The sequence below is a fragment of the Syzygium oleosum genome, unplaced genomic scaffold (assembly GCF_021117445.2).
Source record: "Syzygium oleosum isolate NSW1041296 unplaced genomic scaffold, Sole_v2.1 Sole_v2.15, whole genome shotgun sequence".
In the NCBI taxonomy this organism is placed as follows: domain Eukaryota; kingdom Viridiplantae; phylum Streptophyta; class Magnoliopsida; order Myrtales; family Myrtaceae; genus Syzygium; species Syzygium oleosum.
Window position 1 is genome coordinate 1,519,198 of NW_026607499.1, and position 26,398 is coordinate 1,545,595.

Below are 26,398 nucleotides of genomic sequence, written 5' to 3' on the forward strand. Positions count from 1 at the left end.
ATGTATATATTTATCGGTCCGGTCCGGTCCGGTCTGGTCCGGTCCGGTCCGATTCCCACCCTAGAACCGGGAACTAGACCGCCCGGAAACCGTTCCACTTTTAGGAACCGGGAACCGGACCGATACTCTCGAGAACCGGACCAAACCGGCCGGTCCGGTCCGGTCCCGATTCGGGCGGTCCATCATGCTCACCCCTATCCGTCATCAAGAACTAATCTTCATGCACCTTTTTTCGGCACCGTCATTGTATCATCTAATTGTGTGAAGGTCCTCCGTTATCCATCTCTGCACTGAACTGCTTGCCTCTCGATGAGTAAAAGTAGACTCCACTATGAACAGCTCCACACTGAAACCTCAATACCATGATGCTTTATTTTATAATTTATCAATTTCCTTCTTGACATAATGAGGAGCAGCCATTGCGTCACAGTCTGAATTCTTCACCAGCAGACACGTGCAACTCGCCAATTACTCACAGTATTGATTGTGGAGCCTGTGTACATCCCCCTGCTATTTTTCCTAGAATTCTTGCGAGAGGTTTCTCTTTGTTGCGCTTCAAGAAGTCGATTCAAAGTATGTTCGCAGAAACACGGTTTTGTTCTTGGTGAGAGGGTTCTGTTCTATTCAAGACGAAGATGATTTCTTTAATTTCTCGGGGGCAAAGGATCCATCATGAAAAAACTGCGATTTCCCTTCGATAAATCAACTAGGCAGGTTTAGCGACGGCTTGTGAGTGCACTTTAACTAAAAATATCATGATTCTCTGGCAGTTTTGATTTGCCTCATAGTTGAAACTGAAAGGCACGGGGAACCTCATTAGCAACTCTACAATGTGAAAATTATGAAGGACGACAAACTAAATCACACCAGACATCGTGTGCTTGTACTGGGTCTGATACTGCGCGTTGCACGCCCCTTATTGAAGGGTAGTTCTTCAAGCCAGAGTCATCTCAAATTTCCAGCGGAAGGCTGCATCTGACTCCAGCTCGCCCTGCCTAACCAAAACGAAGATATGAAGAAACACATCATAAATGCTCGACCCTTTTCATATAGCGAACACCAGAGAAAGATACAGGTCATATAGCGAACACCAGACAAAGAGACGCGAGACAAAGTGCGCACTATTTAGATTCAAAAGAGATGCTAATTACAGTGTGCTTTTCATAGCTAGAGTTAAGTTAATAACTCGTATGTACAATTGAATTGAAGAGACCTCCCAAAAACAAGGATACCGAGAAGCTATCGCAAATTGGGGTGCTTTCCATTTTCCCACAAATTGGGAAGATGAATCGATCCATTATTTTCTCAGGTAGAAGAAAGAATTCTCCATAAAATTCTAACTTAACAACTAATTCCTAGCAAGTTACTTCTGAATTGGAATCAATGGAGTGCCCAACATCAAATAAATCTCTGCAACTTGTGAATGGGACCTATCATCCACAGAAAACTCATGAACGATTCCGTTGAGTTCAATCCAACTGCATCCTCGAAGTTTTGGAATTCTCCTCTCTTTCATTACTTCTCTAACACTTCTAGCCTGCTTCCACAGGCCAAGACCCGCATACATGTGAGAGAGAAGAACATAAGAAGTTGAATTGCATGAAGCCTGCCTAAATAGAGAATTAGCAACTGGCAGCCCAATATTGTAGTTCTCTTGAATCTTACAAGCACTAAGCAGGGTCCTCTGAATAATGTCATTTGGCTCGACTGGCATTTCTTCGATGAATTTCTTTGCCTCATTTAAATAACCTGCCCGACAGAGGATGTCAACCATGCAACCATAGTGTTGAATTCTTGGATTGATCATGTAAACTCTTCTCATAAGCTCAAAACAGATGAGACCTTCCTTCACCAAGCCGGAATGGCCACAAGCGTGCAACACTCCAATGAACGTGATATCATCCGGTTTCACGGAGAGTCTTTCCATCTCCATCAACATATCAAAAGCACATTCTCCTAGACCATGAATAGCCAACCCACCTATAATTGCATTCCAGTGATCGACATCTTTTTCAGGCAACACATCAAATACTGACTTGGCATTCTGTATGGATCCGCATTTTGAGTACATGTCTATTAGAGCAACACCAAGTTTTCCACCTAACGAGAAACCAATATCTTTTATATAGCGATGCACTGCAATTCCTTCATTAAGCTGTCCTAATTGAGCAATAGCAGAAAGTACAATCAATAAAGTGGTAATATCAGGCGACAAATTCCTCTCAATCTTCATAGAATAGAAGATCTCCAAAGCTTCTGCATGGAGACCATTTTGAACGCATCCAGCCATCATTGCATTGCAAGCGACAACATCTTGCTCGGGTATTTCAGAAAAGAAATCTCTCGCAATATCCACACATCCTATCTTGGCATAGCCATCTATCATGTTAGCCCAAGTGACCACATCCTTTTCAGGCATCGCATTAAACAGTCCATGAGCATCTCCCATCTTCCCACACCTGACATACGCATGAATCACGGTGTTCCACGAAATCAAGTCCCTCTCAGGCATTTCCTCAAAAAGCTTCCGAGCAGGGATAAGCCCATCTTCTGATTGGGAATACCCGCTCAGCATGGAGTTCCAAGAAATTAGATTCTTCTCCTCGACCGGCATCGAGTCGAACAATTCGCGCGCCGACTCAATCATCCCACATTTAACGTAACCATCTATCATGCAATTGTAAGATACGGAATCACGAGCAGCCATTCTATCAAACACCTGGCGCGCATCGCCAAGACACCCGCACCGCAAGTACCACCCCATCAAGCAATTCTGCAAGTACAAGTCCGACGCCATTTCCAGTTTCCACAGCAACCCGTGAACCTGCAGCCCTCCCTTCAACGAACCCAGCCGCGAGCACGCTTTCAAGACCAGAGAGAACGAGAACCTGTCCCCCAGAATCCCGTTCTCGGCCATCAGACGGAACACGGGCAACGCTCCCTCGGGCTCAACTCCGTGGGAATAGGACTTGAGGATCGCGTTCCAAAGAAAAGGGTCCTCCCCGCTGCCGCTCCCGCTCCCGCGGCGGCCCGAGAAGGGGCGGCGGCGGCGGCGGGCGAAGAAGGCGCGGCGGGCGAACTCGGCCACCGGCGGGTACGGGGAGGAGCACAAGGCGAGGACGAGATCGGAGGCGAGGGAAGCGTCGCGGATGAGGCCGGTGGTGATCATCCTCGCGTGGATTTGGTCCACGTCGCGGGGGGTCCGGCAGTTCCGGAGGTGACCGAGCGTGGGCTGCGTCGAGTTCCATGGCTGGTTCGGGCTCGAGACGAGGAGCATCGCGGTCCGCCGACTGCGCCCGAAGCTTCTCTGATGCTCTCTCTGTTCTTGACCAAGACGAACTGGTATCGTGTGGGGGAGCTAAGCCGTTCGTACGTTGAAAGCTCCTGTTATCCTGGAGTTCGGTCGCAAGGACGCTTTCCCTGAATATCACCGGAAAAAAAATCTCGATTTTTCCGCTTGTTCCGCCAAAAAAAAAAACAAATCGACGATTTAAAATGGATTATTTGTATCGCTCGTTTAAATGATCAACGAAAAATATTTTCATCGCTTTAGAAGATGTTTAAACATAAATTATTATTGGTAATATAAACATTTTTCATTGAATAATTATGTCAAGCGATATAAGCAGTTATTTTTAGAAAAATATTATCAAAATCATTTATTTTACGCGAAACAAACGGAGTTATAGTAACACGCATATTTCTTTCTTGATTTCGATATCTTTGCAACATGTACACACATGAAAAAGAAAACGAAAAATTGTCACTTTTAAGTCGCAAGGCACCGGGTGAGCACAACGTGTTATAAGTGGAAGTCAAAGGTTGTCTCATCGAAAAAATCTTGAATTGGTATATTTGTCCGTGGCACATTTCTCCAAAACTAATTTTCATGTCACAGAAAACCTTAAACCAGTATCCTGTGATAAATTTACCAAAATTTTTTAAATTGGTATATTTATGATAAATCTATCAAAACCTTAAGGCAAATTTAAAAGAAAATCATCACGGGTACATCGATTTGTGATTTCTTGTGACACAAAAATAATTTAGAGTAAATTTGACACCGAGCTTACAAGTTTTTGATTTGAGGTAAAACATGACATGAATGTACCCGTTTGGAATTTTTTTACGGTACTTCCTACATATTTTATATTGTGCTCCCATAATGTGATCCATCCATTTAATCTCTTCATTTTAATCACAAGGTTACTAGAGATGGAGACACTTATTCGCATGAATACACTACGCCAAACGCATTGAGTTGAGTTGTATGACCAAAAAATAAAAAAAAACGCATTGAATTATATAAGTAATTTGTTTTCTCTCATTATCGGATGCTCACGACCTTATAACATAACACTAACGTCCGTTTAAATGGGTATTTTACTTCTTGCATTAGACAAAATCCTAACTTTTAATTTAAGATACTCAGAAACTTTCGTAAAAAAAATGCAAGTGTCGATACGTCGATTAAATAAAATGTTAGTATTTTGGATTTTAATGGAAGAGTAAAAATAAAAGAAATCAACAAATTCACAATGGATATGATTATCGTCGAGTAAATTGCGTCGTTCAGTTGCAGCGAGCACGAATTGCAGGAAGACGTTTGAGGTCAGATATTATTTGTGTAGTAGTAGTACTTAAACAACTCAGGCATCACTCAACAGCCCTCTAATCCACCAGAACTGAATCTACGCTTCAGTGAGACTGAACAGAACATCTCGACATTGACCGAACAAATTGTGCACTGGGGTTCCTTACCTCGCAATCTTCCGAATCTACTCAACCTTATGTACAGATCATATGCTCGACCCATCTTGCTCTGCTCGGCACGACTCCTCGATTCACACGAGGCAAGCCACCCCCTTTCCCGCTTGCTCTCTTCTTCTAAATTAAGTTATCCAGGAAACACGAATCATGGAGCCAAATTTAGCAGCAGCCTCCTTTTAGTGATGGAAAGGACGCAGTTGTCAAAGAGATCCATCTCCCAAGATTTATGAGGCACATTTCTGGATCCTCCTGGGAAATGAACAGTGAGATGGTTCCTAGAATGCTTCTGAACCAAATTCGGGTCTCACTGGGTAGTCAAGACCGTGCAGAGATGGCATTCGCTTCTTATCTTCCTCCAGATAAGCTGGAACGAACCAGTATAGTTTATCTGTTCCAAACACCTAGCGCACAAAAGAGAGATCCATTATTAATAAGAAACCAGTATGGGAAAATTAAGAAAATTAGAATCCAACTTCAGTAATCTTCACTTCTTGTTTTATTGTGCAATCATCCATTTACACCAACTGCAGACGATGAAAATTGCGAAACGATACAGAATCAGAGAAAACAGAATAGGGTGCTGTCCATTTATGACACTCTGGTGAAATGCTGACAGAAAATTGTTTTCCCCATACTAACAGTGAACTCTTTAAATACAACTTCAACTAGTTTACAGGACTTATTTATATTGTACCATAACTTATACTTTATACTCTTTCCTTAATGTAGACTCCTGAAGATAAACCACAAGTAACCAACAGTCTGGCAGGGGGGTCAACTACATGCACTTACAAAAATGTCGTTGGTTCTGGTGTAGACGTAATGAAATCTTCTAACTTCAATCTTTTTGCGACACATGAAATTTTAGGTTAACCACCTTTCGGATCAACTAACAACTAGCACATATTTAACAATCATAATGCTACTCTCCCTCAATTACCATCTTCAATCACATTACTGTTCTTGGAGCTCCTGCTCATTGCGGAAATCCAATAACATATGAAATACTTTTGGCATATCAAGACTAGGAAAAGGGAAACAAGAGTAGTTGTGAGAAAAGCATTTTGAACTTCATATTACAGAAGGTTTTCTTGCATTTTGTTAGAAAAGATTATTTCGGGACTTTCAAGAAAGATTAATGAACATGATCAATGAAATTTCAAAAGATGCTACCTGCTCAAAATTTCTTTTCCGTCCAAGGTCATAACGCCATCTGGGAGTGGTCTTCTTCTCATAAGCCTGATCACAAGAGCAGAAACCACAGGAAACAATGAAGAACAAAGAAGAAATTTTTACGACTTTGGCATTAATTCATCCATGCAGAAATACAGAGTTCTTTCAGCAAATACATGTTTAGCATAAAAGGGATACTTCTTTTCTCAATTTCATATCAAGCTATGGAAGCTTGCTCAGGAATACTTCTTTAGGTCATATAGGCATTATTTTGCTAAAACTAAATAAGCAATGACTGTCTAAAGTCACCATCAACAAGTTCGTTGTTTCGAAGTATAATCAGCAGATAATGCACATAAAGTATCTCCAAGATTTCTAAAGCAAAATAATAACACTCCACATGCAAAATTTACCAAATAGGAAGGGAAAAGTCGTGAGCAAACCACTTGACGTTCAAACAACATGCTTAGAATCAGAAGTGAAGGTAATACCTCGATTGTGGTGGTGTTGGCAGCAACCAAAGATATATGCAAGATCAGGAAGCCCAATACGCTCAATGCAAATGCCAAATTCAAAACTAATGACCAACAGAAAAACATTATTAATAGGAAAAAAGATGCAAGAGAAGGTCACAAACGGTTATGTTGACCTTACCGAAAGAAAGAAAAGTCGTTGCAAGAGTGCCAGGGGTTCCAGGTATCTCTCCATCAGTAAAGAATGCTATGAAGTGTGGAAGTAAGGCCAAAGTAACGACACTTGTCTCAAGGAAGGTATAGAACTGCATTCAAATTCAGAAAAGGACCAACTAAAACCTTAGCCGTTGTCCAGTCAAAAAATTTGCCTAAAAAACAAAAAAACTATTCTTTATGAGTAAATCGCGGATAACCAAAAGTATTCACACAGTCAAATACCAAGGATAACTGCAAATGTCATACATGCCGAAATTATGAGCATATGAGAGATATGGAGAGAAAAATGGACAATATTCCATATGAGCAAGAGCACATGTTTGAAGCACAAAAATGACCGCTGAATTATGATTGATTGCATCATGTGGAACAAAATAATGTTTCTAGCTTCAACAGGACCAACAAAGAGTTAAACACAAAGTGGACTGCCTAAGTCCATGCATTGAAATTCCGACCAAAACAAAAAAGTCTATGCATTGATATCACATAACCATCATAGTAAACCAAAAAAAATAAATGTTCATGAATCTAGGACAGAATAGGCTAAGCCTTGGAGGGAAGTAAATCACACAGAAACAATCTTAAAGGAAAACATCATCAGCAAGAATCACGGAACAGAACCGTCTAATCACAGATTCCACTTTTTTCTACTATAATAAAAACGATAACCGTCATTATAATCAACATTCAATTTCTGTGTTCCTTTGTCTTTTCCTCATTATTTTTTGTCCTTTTCTTTTCTTTAGGGAGAAAGGAAAGCGGGACAGGGAGGGGGGTACATATTTATACAGGTATGCAAAATCTGGGGAGGGATAACATGTATACTGCCTAACAAACTTGGCGTGCTGAACTGAAGAGCAATGACCCCTGGACCACAATGGCAAGTGCAGATTAACAAATTTTTTCTTGCCCGGGGTGCTGTGTGATATCACTCATTCACAAAATATAAACAAGCTTGCAACATATACGAAAACAAAAAACCAGTTTTTCAAAATATGAAGAATACAAGATAAACGAATTTCTAGAAGCTACAGTAAAGCTAAACAGATGATGGACAGTTAAATTTTAAAGTCACGTTTCAGGTCTCTCTGTCTCTCTGTCTCTCTCTCTCTCTCTCTCTCTCTCTCTCTCTCTCTGTCCCTCTCTCTCTCTCTCTCTCTCAATATGTGCAGATCATTTCATACTTAAACCTCAAAGTGCATTTCCAAAATGTGAAGATAAAGCAGCAAGACACTAGGAAAAGGCCCAATCGGAGGTCGAAAATGAATGTTTCAGAAAGGAGAAGATAAAAAAATTCAACATGCCAGACCTTGAAAAGGCACAGAAGCCAAACCAATTTTCTCAGTTCTTTTAGAACACCTTAAAATTTTGTAATGCTTTTTCATCATTTCGAACTCAGTGTCGGACCTAGAAATTCTACAACAAGCATCAAATAAATTATTCTAGACATACCAAAAGCATAAGTGAGAAGACTACATGATTTCAGCATTTCAGAATAGATAAGGCTAAGGCAGATAGTACATGAACAGTGACATGTCATAATAATGTAAAGACCTAAAACCATACATACCAAAATCCAACTTAACATCCCAGGCAAGGTGTAAACTTACCAGAAAAAGAAGGAAATATTTGTAATTTAATGCTCCAACACAGTTGACAACCCATACACAATGATGATCCATTTTGAGCACACAGCTTCCACCTAAAACAAGTTACAGGCTATCTGTCAGCAGCCTAGAACGCAAAAAGGTAGACATAAAATAATAGAATTGAAAAAAACAGTTTAGTAGAACTTACAAACAGAACAATGATGACAGCGAGGCGGCTTGAAATGGTTACACTTTCGACAATAACGGATTCTTTGATTGGATGGATCGGATTGCAAACCACTCAAGTCAGGTAAAGTGAGCGGATCAGACTCCCCTCTCTCCTCATCAATACTAGGCCTCCAATTGGGTGGAACACCACCAGGGTCGGTGAACACAACCGAGAAGTAACTCCACAGCAGCATCACCAACTGCATTATATCAAATTTCCATTATTTCAGTCTTCTTTCAGACAAAAAAAAATAAAATTCCAATAGCCAACAAGCTCTAGTAAATTTGGGCAATCGTCAGCAAGAAAATGGCACGCAGGAGCAACAACAGGAAATTAGCCTCCTCATAAAAGTACTCATTTTTCGCGAATCCAGGACAAAGAACTTCAGAAGGAACTTCCAATTGCTCGAAACTTGCAGACACAACAATTGTGTGCACACATTGAAATGATACTCTATATATACATCCAAGAATTTCGTCCAGCAAACAATAAGCCAATGCAAACTCTAATAAATCCTAGGAAAGACCCCCTCCAAAAAACAAACCCATTTAAAGAAACCAAGCATTGGACTTTCCGCATTTAAATTTTAAAGCACACCTCAAGATAGACTTTTTTTTATTCTCTTCCACATTCAGATCAAGAGAGAAATCGACAAAAACCAGGCAAGGAATTCGGGAAGCTCACGAGGCCGTGGAACAAGACCAGGACGGCCAGGGCGGCCAACGCCCCGACGCCACCGGCGAGCAGGGCGGGGCCGTAGCTGGTCACGACGACGGCGTAGTAGGTGACGCCGACGACGCCGAGCACGAGCAGGATCATGATGGAGCCGAGGCCCCGGAGGGCGGTGCAGAACTTGAACACGTTCCACGCCATCGCGACCCCGGATCCGCGCATGCCAGAGCCGACGCGCCGGCCGCCGCCGCGGAGGGATCGGGTGGTCGGGAGCTCGATCTCGCCGTCCAGCCCCGGTCGCCGCCGGTCCTCGATTTCACCCCCCGGTGGTGGTGGGGGGGTCGCCGCCCCGATCGAGACGAGATTCGGGGGCGGAGGAGGTGCGTGGAAATCGAGGGTTTTGGGAATTTGGAGGTGAGAGGGAGAGGGAGAGGGAGAGGGAGAGGGAGATTCGGGCTCTTCAAGTAAAGTCGGCAGAGACGAGCTATTTGTTGACCCGTTCTTGTTCTTCTTCTTCTTTTTACATATTTTAACTTATGATTTCCATTTCGATCAATCAAAAAGGAAGAAACTTATGGTTTTCTGTAATAGTAGACAGGGAGAAATTTTCGAATGAGGCTACGAAGCGGTGCCGTGTTTTCTCGGAAAGAAAGGGGGCCCTGAGGTGGACTTTGTCTCGGGTAAAGGGCCGGGAGTGCCCGAGTTAGTCTCGAATAAGGGGCTTGAATTCGCCGACCGACCAAATCTTCGCCGGTCGGCAAGTTCCGATAATTTAATCGTAAATCTTTTGATAATTTGCATCTAGTCAATTTTGAATGTAAATCGTTGACGTGGCGGTTCAGTTAACGCCGGTCGTCCTACATGACGGATTTGGTTGTGTTACATAGGATAGTCAGCACTTACATAGATAATTTTAAAAAAAAATTAATTTTTTTTATTTTTTCTTTACTTTTTCTTTTTTTCTGACCCTAGGCCAGAGAGGTAGTGGGTCGACCCTCGCTGGTTGGCCGGTGAGAGCCGCGCCCTTGGCTGGTCTTAGCAAGGGCCAACGCCCTCACCTGTGGCCAACAAGACTGTTGAGGCCGTTGCCCCTGGTTGGCGAGGGTCGCCGGCCCTTGCCTGTGGCCGACGAGAATCACTAAGCTAGGGTTAGGAAAAAAAGAGAAAAGAAAAGAAGAAAAAAAATAAAAAAATCCAGAATTTTTTTTTAAAAACTTAAAAAATTATTCACGTTAGTGATGCTCACGCCACATAAGACAGTCAATGTTGACTAGATCGCCACGTCAGCGATTTGTGGCCAAAATTGGTTGGAAGATTAAATTGGCAAATCGCCAAAAGGTAAATTGGCACGATTGAAATATTTAGGACTGAATTAGCAAATCGTCAAAAGTCATATGACTAAATTGATCAAATTAAAAGATTTAGGATTTAATTGACACGAATTCAATAGGTTTAGAACTTTTTCGATAATTTTCCCGTTTCGTGTTGATTTGTTTTGACGAGACTAAACTGATATTTCTTCACTATAGAGGGGAGCAATGGTGACGAATTTGTGCTTCATCGGGCTTGGTCTCTCAGTGACGGCCAAATTTGTGTTTCGCCGCCATTGCTTGGCCTGTGCGATAGCGTTTGTTTTTGTCAAAGGAGGGTATCCATGGCGATAAAGTTATTTTCGGTCGCATGAGCCTGATTTTTTGTGGTGGTTGGTAAGTTAATTAGGAAAAATATTAATAAGTCACTCAAATAAAAGTGGGTATTTTTTTGGAAAAGTTGTAAGTTTCAAGCGTTGGTAAGTTAGGTAAGTAAGGTTGATAATTTATTATAAAAATTGGTAATTTACAAACAATTAAATAACTCTATAAATCTTCAAACAATCAAATAAAAGTGGTACTTTTTAATAGCGTTGGTACTTACCAACAGGTCCTTAGAAGAAAAAGTAATCCAAAATATTTGGAGATATGTTCGCTAGAAATCATAAAACATGTGGCGAAACTATAATTGAGTCCCAGGCTTAGGCCAAGGAGGATCCGGCCTAGCGAGGGTTGTCGGCCCTTTTTTTTTAGCCTTTTTAGGTTTTTAATTTAATTTAAATAAGATTTGAATAGTAAAATAATAAAAAATGCCACGTCAGCATTTTCCATTAGACTAATTGACGGTGTTAACTTTAAGATTTTGATTAAATCAATTCGACTAGTTTTAGGACTTGATTGCACTTTTTGAAAGTTTTAGGATTCAATTGCATTTTCGCGATAAGTTTTAAAACTTCTACTCAACATATCTTTTTATTTACCTACATTTCTTGACACAGCCAAACAAAGTAGCTTAACAAGGAGAACTATTAGTTTGAGAAAATGCCACACACAACACTACATCAGACTCCATTATAGAAGCTAGAAATATTATTCCCAAACCAATCATTACTTATTAGCATACCCCTCCAAATAAAAGATCGCATCATATGAATCGTATAAAGTATACCTCCCCCCCCCAAAAAAAATCAAATTATATAGTCTCTGTCTTGTACACGACACAAGAAATTACTTCAATTTCGACCTTGTCTTTCCATCGGTTTCCTTCCAATCACTTTCAGAATTACCAAGTTACATGAAAAAAAACCACATATTAAAGCACCGGTTTTACCTTGTTTCCATCGCCCCATGATGTGTAGAAAAGCTATGACAGGTTCATATATGGCAAAGCACACAGAAAATTCATCGAGAGAAAGAGATGGGAGATGATAAAGAGGTGGTGTTGGTAACGGGTGGAACAGGATTCATAGCATCATGGATGATCATGAGGCTGCTTCAACAAGGTTACACTGTCCGGACTACTATCAGACCAAGATCTGATCCAGGTGATGATTTCTCAGTGTTTACAGATCAGTTCTACATCTATTGTGTTTTGTCAGATCCTTGCTACGTTTGACTAAATCGAATCCAAGCAAATTTCGTTGTCTCAATGCTTATCAGGGATTCCTGGCAGCAAGAAGGACATCAGCTTCCTGACCAACTTGCCGGGAGCCTCCGAAAACCTACACATCTTCGATGCGGACTTGAACGAACCGGATAGTTTCGAGCCGGCTGTTGATGGATGCACCGGCGTCTTCCACGTCGCTCACCCGATGGACTGGATCGGCAAAGACCCGGAAGAGGTCGTCGTCCAAAGATCCATCCGAGGGACCTTGGGGATCCTCGGAGCGTGCCTCAAGTCCAAGACTGTGAAGCGCGTGATATACACTTCGAGCGCCGCGGCCGTCATGTTCTCGGGCAACGGCGAAGACACGGCGGACGAGAGCTCGTGGAGCGACGTCGAGTACTACAAGTCTCTGTTGCGTTTCGGCAATTCGTACATGGCGGCGAAGACGAGGACCGAGAAGGCGGCCATCGAATTCGCGGAAGAGAACGGTTTGGATCTGGTGACTGTGATCCCTTCTCTTGTTGTTGGTCCATTCCTATGTCCCGGTGCTCCAGGCTCCGTTCATATGGCATTGGCCTTGATCTTGGGTATGTTTCTTTCTGTCTCTTTCTCCCGTTTTTCTCTTCTTGCCAAAGATTCGTTATCACTTCGCATTTATTTGATTTAGAGAAATGCACTGTGAAATCGAATTTGAGTGATGTTAGGATTTCATTGATTCTACTACGTTACCGTTTCTTCTAAGCTTGAAGCATGAAATTGATAGCAATATGACACCACGAGCATTCATAAGCACTTAGGTTGTGCTTGGAGTGGGCCTTGTATCGTTCGCAAAAAATGCATAATTTGGAAAATAAATTTCCTAAAAAAGTTTATTTGCATTGCTTGAAATAATTAGTTAATGCAAAATATTTTCGTTACCGATAATAAATTATGTCTAAATATTTTCATAGACGATGGAAATATTTTTTCGTTCGTTCATTTTTGTAAACGATACAAGGAATTATTTTTAGGAATATATTTTTAAAATTTTTTATTTTTTTCGAAAGAAACGGAGCCTACGTTCTTGTCATACATGAAAGGACTTCACGAGAAAAGTTACTCTCTTGGCATCGTGGTGATCTCTCGGGGCTTCTTTTTTCACAGGCAACAGCGCCCAGTACAGAATCCTGCGGAGAGCAAACATGGTTCACGTCGATGACGTCGCAAGCGCGCACATCTTCTTGCTCAACCATCCTGATGCAAAAGGAAGGTACATCTGTTCATCAACTCAAGTATCGCTCCATGAATTATCCGATTTTCTCTCCGCGAAGTACCCGAACTTCCAGATCCCGACCCGAGAGTGAGTTCATACGACTTTTACACTTCTAGCTTGATTTAACAGAAATCGTTGTGTTCGAGAACTGTACAGCACATGAACATGCTTCTTCGCTTTCTATTTTGCCTTTCCCCCCGCCTTCTACAGAGACCTAAAGGATGTCGAAGGTCATGACGTATCTGGGCTCTCGTCGAAGAAGCTGTTGAGTTGTGGATTCGAATACAAGTGTGGCCTGGACGAGATGTTTGACGATGCGGTTCAGTCATATAGAGAAAGAGGCCTCCTTTGATCCGTGCTTGGCTTTGTTATATTTGTACTGTGTGTAACGTACCTGTGGATGATTTAATACAGAGAGTTGATAATATGTTGCGACGTGCTTATGGTTTTGAGCTGTGCAATGACTGAACTGTCTAGTGGTTGGCACCAGCAAAATTGCAGATCTATATGGTTCCATGCAGAAAAAGAGAAAAAAAAGTCCATGCTGGTAAATTTCAAGAGTGACACCAAGTGTCAAGAAAATATTGACAATAAAAATAATTAACTATGACTATTTTCTGGTTAGTTATTTGTTGGTAATACCAACACATTCATGAAACTCTTTTATAGTCTACAACTTGCCAATTTTTTTTTACTGGTTTACCCACTTTCGTTTGCATTGTTTACTAACACCTACACCTCAAATTCACTAACTCTTACACGGTATTACCAACCTAAGTTAGAGCAACTCACCAATTTTTGTCTAATGAAATTACTAACTAGTTTTGGATTACCAACTCTTACTTTCCCACCAACATTTAAGCTTTTGTTTTAGTTTATCAACTTTTTGATTAAGTTATTAACTTTTATTTGTTTTATTTAGGAGCCCCTTACATTTACCAATTCTTTTAGAGATCACCAACCAAAATTAGTGTGAGTCGCCAACTTTTCTCTTGTATTACCATATAATAATATTGGGTTCTAACTTTTATTTAAGTTAGTCATCGGCATTTATTTTATTGTTTAAAAATTGTACATTTTGAAAGTTTTAGGACTTAATTGAACTTTTGTGACAAGTTTTAGAAGTTGATTGTATTTTTTGAAAGTTTTAGGAATCAATTGCACTTTCATGACAAGTTTTAGGTCTTTCAGTGCACTTATAATTTTTTCTTAAGTACAACTCTTACATGAAATTATTAGCTTTAATTTAAGCGACTTATAAACTTTTCTTCGATTAAGTTTTTAACTAATTTTTTGTGACCAGCTTTTATTTGACTCGGCCACCATTGTTTTTTTTAATTTTATTTCCCATACTTTTCTAAATAGAAAATTTGTAAGTCACTCAAATGAAGGTCGGTAGATAAGACAGGTAAATAAAAGTTGGTAAAATATATGAAAAATGTTTAAGATGAGAGAAGCTTGTAATTTAAAAAACCAAATAAAGTTTGTAATTAATATGAGAGTTAGTAATGCAAAATTTAATTGGTAACTAATTGTAGAAAATGGTTGGTAAACAAGGTAAATAATAGTTGGAAATCCAATAAAAAAGTTGGTAAATTGAAATAAAACAAATAAACGTTAGTATCAACTCAAATGATAATTGTAACCCAAAATTAATTGGAGACAAGATGGTAAATCGCACAAAAGACATTTAAACCATTTGTTTTAAAGGTATTGGTAAAAGATATGATAAGTCTTTCTGTCAGAGAAGTTGAAAATAAACGTTGATAACTAACTTAAATAAGAGAGTTGATGATACAAAACTAGTTAGTAACTTAATTGGAAAAAAGTCAATAATTACTCTAATGGAGATTGGCAATTTCTAAAATCAATTTGTAAATTGAGAAAGTTGGTAAGTTCGGCAAATAAAAGTTGTAACTCAATAGTAAGTTATACAAATAAAGATTGGTAACTTCATAGAAAGTTAAATAAAAACTTGTAATAAGAATTTTTTTGTCAAAGATAGAGAAGTTGGTAATTTAGAAAATCCTAGTAAAAAATTGGCAATGAATTGTTGGCTCCTAAATTTTGACGACTCATCTAGTTATTCATGCATAGAAAATTAGGGATCAATACTGACCCTCAAACAAAAATATAGTTAAATTGTATTTGCATATTAGGGGGCGTTTTTCATTTAATAGTAATAGGCCCATATAAATGCATTATAATCGGACTGATGCAGGGAGGTTCTAAGCCTAACTGAATTAATTAGGTTAAGCCCACAATATTGTCAAATTTGGCCAAAACCCATTGGCTATGTAATGGCCGAAACTACATATGCTATGGGAATTTCAAATTAAGAAATATTATTCCGTTGAAGCAAACTTAGAGAGCAATTTAACTCTAAATGAAATTTTGATTAGAGAAGGAAGAAAATGGGGGTATTTTTGTTTTTGGTCGAACAAAAATGAGTGCCTTTGCATGTTCGAAAAGTGAGTTTTTTACGTAAGAAAAGAGGAGGTATTCTTCTTCGTGGTCTCGGCTTCACACGACTCCTCCCACTGCAACACCGTGTACTCCCACCAGCTTCAATGGTTTCCGTCGCTCAACCGACGACGTCGATGAGTTCACACTGCTTGCAATCAATTCTCGACAAACGGCTGCAACTCCCAGACGTCTTAAGCCTTCGCCGCCACCTCCAGCTCTTGCCGTTGCTTTGCCTGGATTTACAGCAGCGAGTACAACGTTCGCTAGCTCTCGTGCGCATCTCTTCAGCCACCAACGAGATCAACACTTTCTGCAGGTGATCTTGTCATCGCTGGTGGGAGTACCCGGTGTTGCAGTGGGAGGAGTTGACACAGCTTGCAATCAAGATACCCGAGAAGACCCGCCTTCATTGCCGTGATCTTGTCATCGCTGCTCCTCGGCATAACCACGTTCGGAACAATCCCTCCTCGCCGTCACCTACCCAAGATCGTTGGCCACACGTCTTCTTCTTTTGTGAATTTCGGCTAAGGCCGGTGCATGGGCTAGCCGAATTCTTGCTCATTTGTGGGCTCAATTAATGACAAGCTTGATCCTTTCGGGGATTATTTTAATTAAGCTTAAAGCCTTTAACTTGGACCGGCTAAACCCAACTCAAATAAAGCTCAACACTTTGTCTTTTTCACTTTTGAATTTCGGCCTTCTCATCTCCAAGCCTACTGTGGCTGATTCAGGTCCATTCACCGTCGACAATCTGATTAAGATGCAATGAATGATCCTAAACTATATGCAGCTTCTTTTATTCAAGTTAACTAATATTTTTGCTAGGGGCCGGGATCGGTCCTTAATCTTCTATGTAATAAATTCTTAAATGACTAGCCAAAATTTAGGTGTCAATAGGACAAAACAACAAAATCATATGATAAACTACGATGTTAAACAAGTAGATAGGATGAGTAGAAAAAGAGACTTTTAGGTTGGTTCAATTAGTCCTAAGTCGAGATCAGATATTTGGATCTATTTGAAGCATTGACAGGAGGTTGAGATGTCGTTTCACCGAAATGTGTCGACAAAGCACCTTTCGAAATGTGAATCAATATGGAAATTGACAGAGGATGTGATGGGTTCTTTGTTAATTCTTGGAGAGGAAAGATGGATTGATGAGAAAATTAAAGGTATGAAGACTTGAAGTAATTGTGGCCAACCGTGTAAAAGGATAGTGGAATGTAAAAATAACAAGAAGATAAAATTGATCAACTTGTATTCATTGATTGATTGGTGGTCCCTTACTTGAATTACAATCCTAATATTTATAACTATGCCATCAACAATTAACAACAGTTAGAAAGAAAGCAAATAACATCCTACATAACTTTTTAGAATTCATCAACATGTATTATAAATGGTTACCAGAAGACCCGCTATTCGACCATCATGACTTCATCACTTGCCCCACATCGACAGTTTCTTCCATAGCTTGCAACCCCTCTTCCTGACGGGTTATAATAGCCCATGTTTCTCGGTCATTATCATTCATGACTTTCGAGATTTGCAGCTTTTACGAACTAATGATTGTATTGGCTTTGCGTCCGAAATCGTTGGCTTCATGACCTGACACTCATCTCATTCTTGATTCATCAATCTTCACTTCAACTCCTGTTCTTTCGTTGACTAAACTGAACTTCACTCCGGACACTCGATTTAGTAATTTTCCTTCATGCCTGCTGTAGGTAATTGCTAATCACCTTGGCGATTACCCATGTTTGCCGACTAGAAACTCCCAGCACTTTGCGGATTCTAGCTCCGCCATGTCTTGCTTGGTCTTTTCTAATCTGAGTCGACAGTTAAAAGACTTGAGTAATTTTGAGTGTCAAACTTATAATTAAAGAAAAGAGATGAAACGTGAGAAGCATGTGTTTGAACCGCTAAAATGCCAAACCTTAATGTCAAAGAGCTAAAGTCATGAATAAGCAATTGGTGCCATTCACTTAGCGTACTTTGGCTTTATGTTTAGTATAAGTCGATGAGGAAGTGTTGGGACCAGCAAAACAAAAGGGAAAGTCAGAAGTCGAGTCGTATTGGTAAGGCGGGCCGTCGACTATAGGGAGTAACGATCTATCAACCCGTTGTGAGTGAACGCTAGCAAATGATTATGTCGATTAATCCCATCTTTAGACGGGGCACGATGACAATATCCACTGGATCTAGGGACTGAGGTGCATGGCATGCACATGTACCCCATGGTCGAAGGCAGATTGCTGATGTAGGTATTTTAATCACGAGCTCAAAGGACCCAAACCAACCTTAATGGGGCCAAACGATTATATCATTGTTTAAGAGGACCTCAATCCTCATCAAGAGCCCTATTATTGGACAACCAAGAATCGACATTGGACCCGACATATTGTAGATTATCTTATGATCTCCATATATAATATGCAGATAATACAAACCCACTCAAGATCCAATTGGGCGATGCTTCAAGATGCTTGGAGGAAAAGGACATCAAAGACCACAACCATGCTTAGGGTTAAAAGATAGATTTCCCAAATGGGTAAGGGTAGGATTTGAGCCAATCGTATGCATTTTTTTACCTTATGACATATAAGATTGGCCCAAACTCGAGATTGGAGTTATATGATAATGTAATCCTTCATTAGTCGGAAGGGGATAAGAATTTAGAACATGTGTAGTTCGTGAAGAGAGCTGAAACTCCATAGTCAACATCGACATTAGCTAACAAAATACAGTTATGATTCGACTAGCTGTCAACAAGGATGAATTTGTCCTAACAATTTTGCATTTGATCACTTCTGTGAAATGTCATTTAGTTATTATGAATGAATGAAATCTGTGATATAAGAATGCAAAAGTTGATGGATCTTGCAATTCAATGTCAAACGCAAGAAAATGAAATTAGTAGAGAAATCGATCACTACAAAAAAACATGTAATTTGCGACGGAAATTTACGACGAAATTTGCGACGGATTATATTTTCCGTCGCAAATTAGCGACGGTTTATTTCCGTTGCAAATTTGTGACAGAATTTGCGACGGATGAAAAATCCGCAATTTTTATCCGTCGCAAATTTGCGACGGAAATAAAAAACCGTCACTAATTCCGTCGCAAATTTGCGACGGAAAAAAGTTCGACGCAAATTTCCGACTGAAAAAGAAACCGTCGCAAAATCCGTCGCAAATTTGCGACGGAAAGAAGTTCGTCGCAAATTTGCAACGGAAAATAAATCCGTCGCAAAAAAGTTCGTCGCAAATTTCCGACGGAAAAAAAAACCGTCGCCAAATCCGTCGCAAATTTGCGACGAAAACGAACGTCCGTCGCAAATTTGTAGTTTATCAGCCCGTGATATTCCAACCCTATCTCTCTCTCTCGCTCTCTCTCGCTTTTCTCCCTCTTTCATATGTCTGAAATCAGCAAAATCCGCGCACGCACATATTAATCTCGGTGAAGCTTTTGTACCGGTAAGTATCATAGCTAGCTTCGTGACTATTCATCGTTGAATTGTAATTTCTTTTATTTTATATATGTTTATGTTTGTTTTTTTTTCGTATCTGCATTACCGGTTTAACGACCGGCGACCGGCGACACCTCGCCGGCCTTTGGATGAGGCCGAACGGCCACGCCGTTTTGCGACGGAAATAGTTTCCGTCACAAATTTGCGACGAATAAATGAAAATTCCGTTGCAAATTTGCGACGGAATTAACTTTCCGTCGCAAATTTGCGAGGGATGAATTCCGTTTCCATCGCACATTAAAAATTATTAAAAAATAATTCTTAAGTGATTATTCTTTTTGGGTATGTGTCTAATTGAAGGTCTCGCAATCCAAGTGGACGTTGCAATTCTCATCAAATTGACCACTTTCTCCTACCAATATTTCAGTCAAATATTTGGGTAAGTCTTCTTTACATGGTAATTTTTTCTATTTTTGCAATTTCATATTAATTGTTGCGTGAATAACAAAAATTATAATTTCCAAAATTTTATGGTTTTAATTAAGAACAATAGATATGATATTTTAAATATTTTACCAAAATTTTTTATTTTAATACAAACACAATACAAAGAGAAAGGGCTTGGACGTATAATAAGAACTTACCTGGACGTCAAGGATTGACAGATGAGTTTCGCACTGGGTTGGAACTGTTTTTAGACTTTGCTAGTAGTAAATATGAGTTCATGAATGGAAATAAGTTAAGGTGTCCGTGTAAAAAGTGCGGTAATGGTAAATTTCTTGTGTGTGATCAAGTTAGAGAACACCTTACTAGATTTGGGTTTAGTCCAAACTATTATAATTGGACTTCCCATGGTGAACCATTTATATCTGATGAAGGATATGGAAGAAGTGACCAATTTTCAGTTAGGGAAGAATGTGGCTATTATGAGCAATTGAACCCATACGAGAGGATGGTGATTGATGCAGCTAGTTATAATTTTGTCACAGAATCAAATCATGCAAGTACTAGTTTTACTCCTACACGTGAACAAGTGGGTACTAGTCACGCTTCACAATTGGAAGATATAGGAGTAACGGGTTTTGATGAGAATGTCTATAATGAAACTTTTCAATCTAATCAGTTGTGAGATGTGTTGAAAGCAGCAGATGAACCTTTATGGGCAGATTGTGAGGACCACACTAAGTTATCGGTGACAGCCCGACTATTAAATATCAAGGCAGAGCATAATGTGTCTGCAGATTGCTTCAACTCTTTTGTTGAAGTAATGCGGGAATCATTGCATCGTGATAACATCATGCCAAGTGATTTTTATGATATGAAAAAGCTAGTGGATAACTTAGGTCTTCCGGTTGTAAGGATTGATGTATGTAGTAGGGGTTGTATGATATATTGGAGAGATGATGAAAATGCAGAATCTTGCAAATTCTGTAGCCAACCTAGGTACAAGATTAACAGGAGGCCGGGTCGTAATCAGAAACGTAGACCATGCAAGCAAATGTTTTATCTGCCTTTAATCCCCAGATTGCAAAGGCTTTATGCGTCTAAAGCCACTGCTGAATACATGACTTGGCATGCAAATCATGAAAGAGAAGAGGGTCTAATGTGTCATCCTTCAGATGCGGAGGCATGGCAATATTTTGATAGAACATACCCTGAGTTTGCGATGGAGCCTCGGAACATGATGTTAGGTCTCTGTGCCGTTGGATTTGCTCCATTTGGGAAAACAGGAAAAAGTTATTCATGTTGGCCAGTTATCTTAACGCCGTACAATCTTCCACCTGGTATGTACATGAAGACACCTTATATGTTTTTGACATTGATCGTGACAGGGCCGCAAAATCCGAAAAAGTTGATAGATGTTTATATGCAACCATGGATTGAGGAGTTACAACGGTTATGGGTTGAAGGTGTCCCTACGTATGACGTTTCTACCGATCAAACATTTGTAATGAAGGCTGCCTTTCTTTGGACGATAAATGAATTTCCAGCTTACGGAATGTTATCTGGATGGAGTACAGCTGGGATCTTAGGATGTCCGATATGTTTGGAGAGGTCAAAGTCATTTAGATTAAAACATGGAAAGAAGCCCAGCTATTTTGACTGTCACAGACAATTTTTACCGCCAAGTCATCCTTTCAGAAGGAATAAGAAAGAGTTCACCAAGAATAGGACTGAAAGAACGCGTCCATCATTGAGGTTGACCAGCGATCAAATTTGGGAGCATGTGCAGGACTTTCCAATTGTTGTTGAGAACCCGCACGGCATGACTTTTGCGTACGGAAGTACACATAAGTGGACAAAACGCAGTATATTTTGGGATCTACCATATTAGAAGGCCCATCTTATTCATCATAATCTTGACGTCATGCACATAGAAAAGAATGTTTTCGACAATGTCATAAATACTGTGATGGATGTCGCCGGAAAAACAAAAGACAACTTGAACGCAAGAAAAGATATGAGAGATATTTGCGATCGGCCAATACTAGCTGTGGATGCAAGCAGCAGGGGACCAAAATCGAAAGCAGTTTATACATTGGATAAGGAGCAGAGGCGAGTTGTTTGTCAATGGTTGAAATCTGTGCGGTTTCCTGATGGATATGCTTCAAACCTCGGGAGATGTGTTGATTTGAATGAATGCAAGTTCACAGGTTTGAAGAGTCATGATTGTCACATCCTGATGGAAAGACTAATTCCAATAGCTTTGAAGGAAGTTCTACCGAACTTTGTATGGGGCGCCATTACAGAGTTAAGCAATTTCCTCCATGATATTTGCTCGACAGTGTTAAAAGCATCGCACATGGAAAAACTAGAAAGAGATATTCCAATTATTCTTTGCAACTTCAAAATGATATTTCCTCCAGCATTTTTTGATTCGATGGAGCATCTCTTAGTTCACTTGCCTTATGAGGCCAAAGTTGCAGGTCCCGTCCAATTTCGATGGATGTATCCATTTGAGAGGTAATGTTTTTTTTAAAATACAGTTCAAATTAGTTTATCATATAATATGTTCCGATAAGCTTCTTTCTATTTCAACTAGATTCTTATATCATTTGAAGAAAAAAGTAAAGAATAAGGCACGTGTTGAAGCTTCAATTTGTAATGCATATATTGTGGAAGAAGTGACAACATTTGCATCATACTATTTTGAGCCGCACGGTCAGTGTAAGAGGCGGAGAGCAGGCAGAAAATGATAAGGGCCCCATTGATCCCAATTGCACAGCATTCTCTATTTTTAATTATCTGGGTCGACCAAGCGGCGCATGTCAGTTTCATTACTTATCAGGCGAAGAATTTCATGCAGCCTATACTTATATTTTACTGAATTGCCCAGAAGTCGAGCCATACTTCAAGTAAGTGTAAATTTGCAAATATATGTTTTGTGTGTCAAATATTTGCTAATATTTATATGGTTTTTAATATTAGGATTTTCCAAACTTCAATGTTTGGACTACAACCAAATGAGTTTGACCGTTTGTGCGATGAACAATTTGCAGCATGGTTCAAGACATATGTAAGTTGCCTATGGACCAAAACCAAGTTATTAAAATTATATACATCATTTAGTATAATATATATTATTGACTTTGCATGTGTAACCTTAGGTTCACAGTAATTATGATGAAATTGTAGGGCAATGATTGCTATATCATCTGTCATGGGGTCCACAGTTAAGAGTTCGAAGTTGGCCAGCATATTTCATAAATGGATATAATTTTCATACTCAAGAATATGGAATGGGAAAATCCACAATGAATAGTGGTGTGTCTGTTCGGTCATCCAATGGTGGCGGTTCAGAAGATGATTTTTATGACTTGTTGGATGAAATCATAGAGATAGAGTACCCTGGACCATTAATGATGCGGGTTGTGTTATTTAAGTGCACGTGGTTCGACCCGTCAAAGGAATGAAGGTGCATACGAAGTTCAATTTGGTTGAAATAAATCACAAGAAAAGGTATATGAATTATGAACCATTTGTCTTGGCACAACAAGCAATTCAAGTATGTTATGCATCATATCCTAGTTTGAAACGTGACAAAACTGATTGGTGGGCTGTATGTAAAATCAAAGCACGAAGGAAAATCGAGGAACACTGGAAGGATAGAGCCTACTAATAAGAGGAAGTGTGTAACACGGTTGAAATTGAGGAATATAACATACCAACTTTACGAGATCCGTGTGGAGCAATGATAGATGTGGATCCAACTGAAATTTGCGAATTAAATGTACACGAATGTTCAAAATCTGATTTTCAGACAGATGACGAAGACGAGGACGAAGACGAAGACGAAGATTAAAATTTTTGTCACAAAACACTATAGATGTGTAATTATTAATGCTACAAGTGCTATTTTGGTTGTTATCATTATTGTTATTGTTATTATTGTTATTGTGCTTTTTTATTATTGTTATTGTCGATTATTCTTTTTATTTTAATTGATCGTCCGAAATTTTGTCCCTAAATGCCGACAAGTCAAATATTATTAACGTGCCCTAACATTTCCGATATTCTAATTTCCATTGCAAAATTTGAGATGCCAAAATTTTGGAGTGAAAAAAAGACGTAGCAAATTTAGGACCCAAATAAATGAGATGCTAAATTTTTGACCGAAAAAAAGACGTCACAAATTTACAACGATCATGTAATATGTCCATATTTGCGACGGACTCAACCTGTCCGTCGCAAATTTTGCGAGGGAATTTTTACCGTTCGAAATTTGCGACAGATAATTTAATCCGTCACAAATTTGCAATGGATTTTTTTTACGTCGCAAATTTGCGACGGATTTTTATTTCCGTCGGAAATTTTTTGTCGGTCGAAAATTTCCGACGGACATAGAAAGTCCGTCGCAAATTTGCGACGGACTCAACCTGTCCATCGCATATTTTGCGAGAGAATTTTTACCGTTCGAAATTTGCGACGGATTTTTATTTCCAATAAAAATTTCTTGTCGGTTGAAAATTTGCGCGACGGAAAGTGGAGTTCCGTCGCAAATTTGCGACATTATTACCCCCTCCTCCTCCTCCCCACCTTCCCCGACGCCGCCCAAGCCCGATCTGCGTAGCTCCCCCGCCGCCGTCGCCGTCAAAGCCGTCACCGTCGCCGCCCAGCCTCGCAGCCGCCTCGCAGCTCCCCCGCCCGTCGCCGGTCGCCCCGCGAGCCCCCGCCCATCGGCGGTCGTGGGTCAACCGCCCCAGCCCCCACGCCTCGTCGCCCGCCCCCCGCCCGGCGGGTTGCGCCTCGCCGTCGCAGCCCATCGCCGTCGCCGCCCGGCCTCGCAGCCCACCCCGTAGCTCCCCCGCCCGTCGCCGGTCGCCCCGCAGCCCCCGCCCGTCGCCGGTCGTGGGCCGGCCGCCCCGCTGCCCCGCCCGTCTCCCGCCCCCGAAGGTCGCGCCCTCGCCCGCCCCGCCTCGCCTCGCCTCGCCGCCTCGCCACGTCCGGGAGCGGCGGCCCGAAGCCCGCCGCCGCCGACCCGCCAGCACCGATGCCGTCGCCGCCCAGCCTCGCCGCCCTTGCCCGCCCGCCAGGAGCCGCCCCACGCCGTCGGCTCGCGGCCGCTCGCCGTCGCCGTCGCCGCCCACCATCGCATGCCGAGGCTCTTGTAGGAGCAGCCCCCGCCCGTTGCCGCCCTCCCCGGAAGCACGGCCACCGTCGCCGCCGGCCAGGCCCAGTGCCGCCGCCGACCTGCCGCTGCATCGCCGTCGTCGCCGCTCTTGTTGCGCCGCCGCGCTACCGGCCACCCGCCTCCTGGGCTTTGCCGGCCGACGCCCCGTGCCGCTGAGCGCCGCAGACGCAGTGCCGCCGCCGACCGACATCAAGTCGCGCCGACCGACATCGTCGCCGCCAAGCTCCGCCGTCGTTCGCCCGGTCGTGGCCGAGCACCTGACCGATTAGTCACCATTTGGGCCCACGCCCGCGCCGGGACCGCCATTGTTCAATTGGCCGATTTTTTTTGTCTTTGAACCAAGTAAGCAACTCCCTAAACCCTAATTAGTATAATTAGGTAATTAGTCAGACTTGTTTAGGGATTATTTAGGATCACTTTTCGTTGGCTAAGTTACGGGTCGATTTCAGGATTGCATGTGGCTTTGATCGATGGTCGACTGGTTAATTTGTCTATTATGTGGATGATTAAGCGTTAAATGACGATAGGGTGATTGATTAAGCGTTTTCACAGAAAATGCTTGAAAATTGAACAATTCTATAAAAAATCATGAAAAACTACGGAAAATTAAAAAAACGGTATATGTTGGCAACAAATATGAAATTTGACCGTAAAAGTTTTTTAAAATTTTTAAAAAACTAAAATTTCATAATATCACAAAATGGCAAAAATTAATAGTGACCACCCATTTTGAGTGAAATTTAGATTTTTTAACGTTCCGGGAAAAATAATATTAAAAAATTAAAAATTTTCATAACCTTATAAAATTGCTTAAAATAAATGTGGTCACCCATTGTGAGGGAAATTTTTATTTTTTTGGGTGAAAAATTTTTTTTTTTAAAATTAAAAAAATATAAAATTTCAAAACTGCCAGAATTGCCTAGAAAACACGTTGCCATCAACTTGCAGTGAAATTTAAATCTTTTTAGATGGCCAAAAAAAATTAGAATTTAAAAATTTTCAAAACTTCACGGAATGGCTTATAATACCTGTGGCCACCCACTTTTAGTTATATTTAATTTTTTTAACGTGCCCTAAAAATTATTAAAATAAAGAAGGACAAAAATTTTGGAAACTTTACCTAATAGCTTAGACTACCTGTGGCCACCCAATTTTAGTATGGACAATTTTTTTTTATTTCACGGAAAAAAATTTATATTAAAAAATAATAATTTAAAAATTCTAAAAATTTTTAAATTTCAAAACTTTACAGAATGTCTTAGAATATCGGTGGCCACCAACTTTTAGTGAATTTTTTTTTTTAGGTCCCAAAAAAAATTTAACAATAATAACAATTTTTCTCTTACAAAACTTTACAGAATGACTTAGAATACCTGTGGCCACCCACTTTCAGTGAAATTTAAATTTTTGTACGTGGTCAAAAAAAATTTAATCAAAATGAATGCGATTCATATAGTGATGTTTGATACCTGTGGCCACCCATATCGTGCTCATATATTGATGTTTCATATCAAAATAAATGGGATTCATAGTATATTTG

The 26,398-nt window shown here is 40.5% G+C and overlaps 3 protein-coding genes across 3 annotated transcripts; 1 reads left to right on the forward strand and 2 right to left on the reverse strand.

Annotated features, from left to right (window-relative positions):
* Positions 1–1,019: 1,019 nt before the first annotated feature.
* On the reverse strand, positions 1,020–3,392 carry LOC115687170 (pentatricopeptide repeat-containing protein At2g45350, chloroplastic). The gene has a single exon (XM_030612644.2). It carries the CDS (start codon positions 3,275–3,277, stop codon positions 1,364–1,366), a length of 1,914 nt encoding a protein of 637 aa, XP_030468504.2. The 5' UTR covers positions 3,278–3,392; the 3' UTR covers positions 1,020–1,363.
* A 1,200-nt stretch (positions 3,393–4,592) lies between these two features.
* LOC115687171 (probable protein S-acyltransferase 14) lies at positions 4,593–9,618 on the reverse strand. Its single transcript, XM_030612645.2, has 7 exons — positions 9,135–9,618; positions 8,430–8,649; positions 8,243–8,334; positions 6,598–6,721; positions 6,435–6,520; positions 5,944–6,009; positions 4,593–5,171 (listed from the first exon to the last, which is right to left on the reverse strand). The coding sequence occupies exons 1-7, from the start codon at positions 9,342–9,344 to the stop codon at positions 5,046–5,048; spliced, it is 924 nt and encodes a 307-aa protein (XP_030468505.1). The 5' UTR covers positions 9,345–9,618; the 3' UTR covers positions 4,593–5,045.
* Positions 9,619–11,736: 2,118 nt separating this feature from the next.
* On the forward strand, positions 11,737–13,739 carry LOC115687201 (vestitone reductase-like). Its single transcript, XM_030612680.2, has 4 exons — positions 11,737–11,976; positions 12,092–12,625; positions 13,182–13,377; positions 13,501–13,739. The coding sequence occupies exons 1-4, from the start codon at positions 11,850–11,852 to the stop codon at positions 13,640–13,642; spliced, it is 999 nt and encodes a 332-aa protein (XP_030468540.2). The 5' UTR covers positions 11,737–11,849; the 3' UTR covers positions 13,643–13,739.
* The last annotated feature ends 12,659 nt before the right edge of the window (positions 13,740–26,398 follow it).

Coding starts and splice junctions, on each gene's coding strand:
- LOC115687171 (XM_030612645.2), bottom strand. CDS start 9,344: ATGCGCGGATCCGGGGTCGCGATGGCGTGGAACGTGTTCAAGTTCTGC. Junction 8,650..9,134: donor TGGTCTTGTTCCACGGCCTC/GTGAGCTTCCCG, acceptor GATATAATGCAG/TTGGTGATGCTGCTGTGGAG. Junction 6,521..6,597: donor AACGACTTTTCTTTCTTTCG/GTAAGGTCAACA, acceptor GTTGGTCATTAG/TTTTGAATTTGGCATTTGCA.
- LOC115687170 (XM_030612644.2), bottom strand. CDS start 3,277: ATGCTCCTCGTCTCGAGCCCGAACCAGCCATGGAACTCGACGCAGCCC.
- LOC115687201 (XM_030612680.2), top strand. CDS start 11,850: ATGGGAGATGATAAAGAGGTGGTGTTGGTAACGGGTGGAACAGGATTC. Junction 11,977..12,091: donor CAGACCAAGATCTGATCCAG/GTGATGATTTCT, acceptor AATGCTTATCAG/GGATTCCTGGCAGCAAGAAG. Junction 12,626..13,181: donor GGCATTGGCCTTGATCTTGG/GTATGTTTCTTT, acceptor CTTTTTTCACAG/GCAACAGCGCCCAGTACAGA.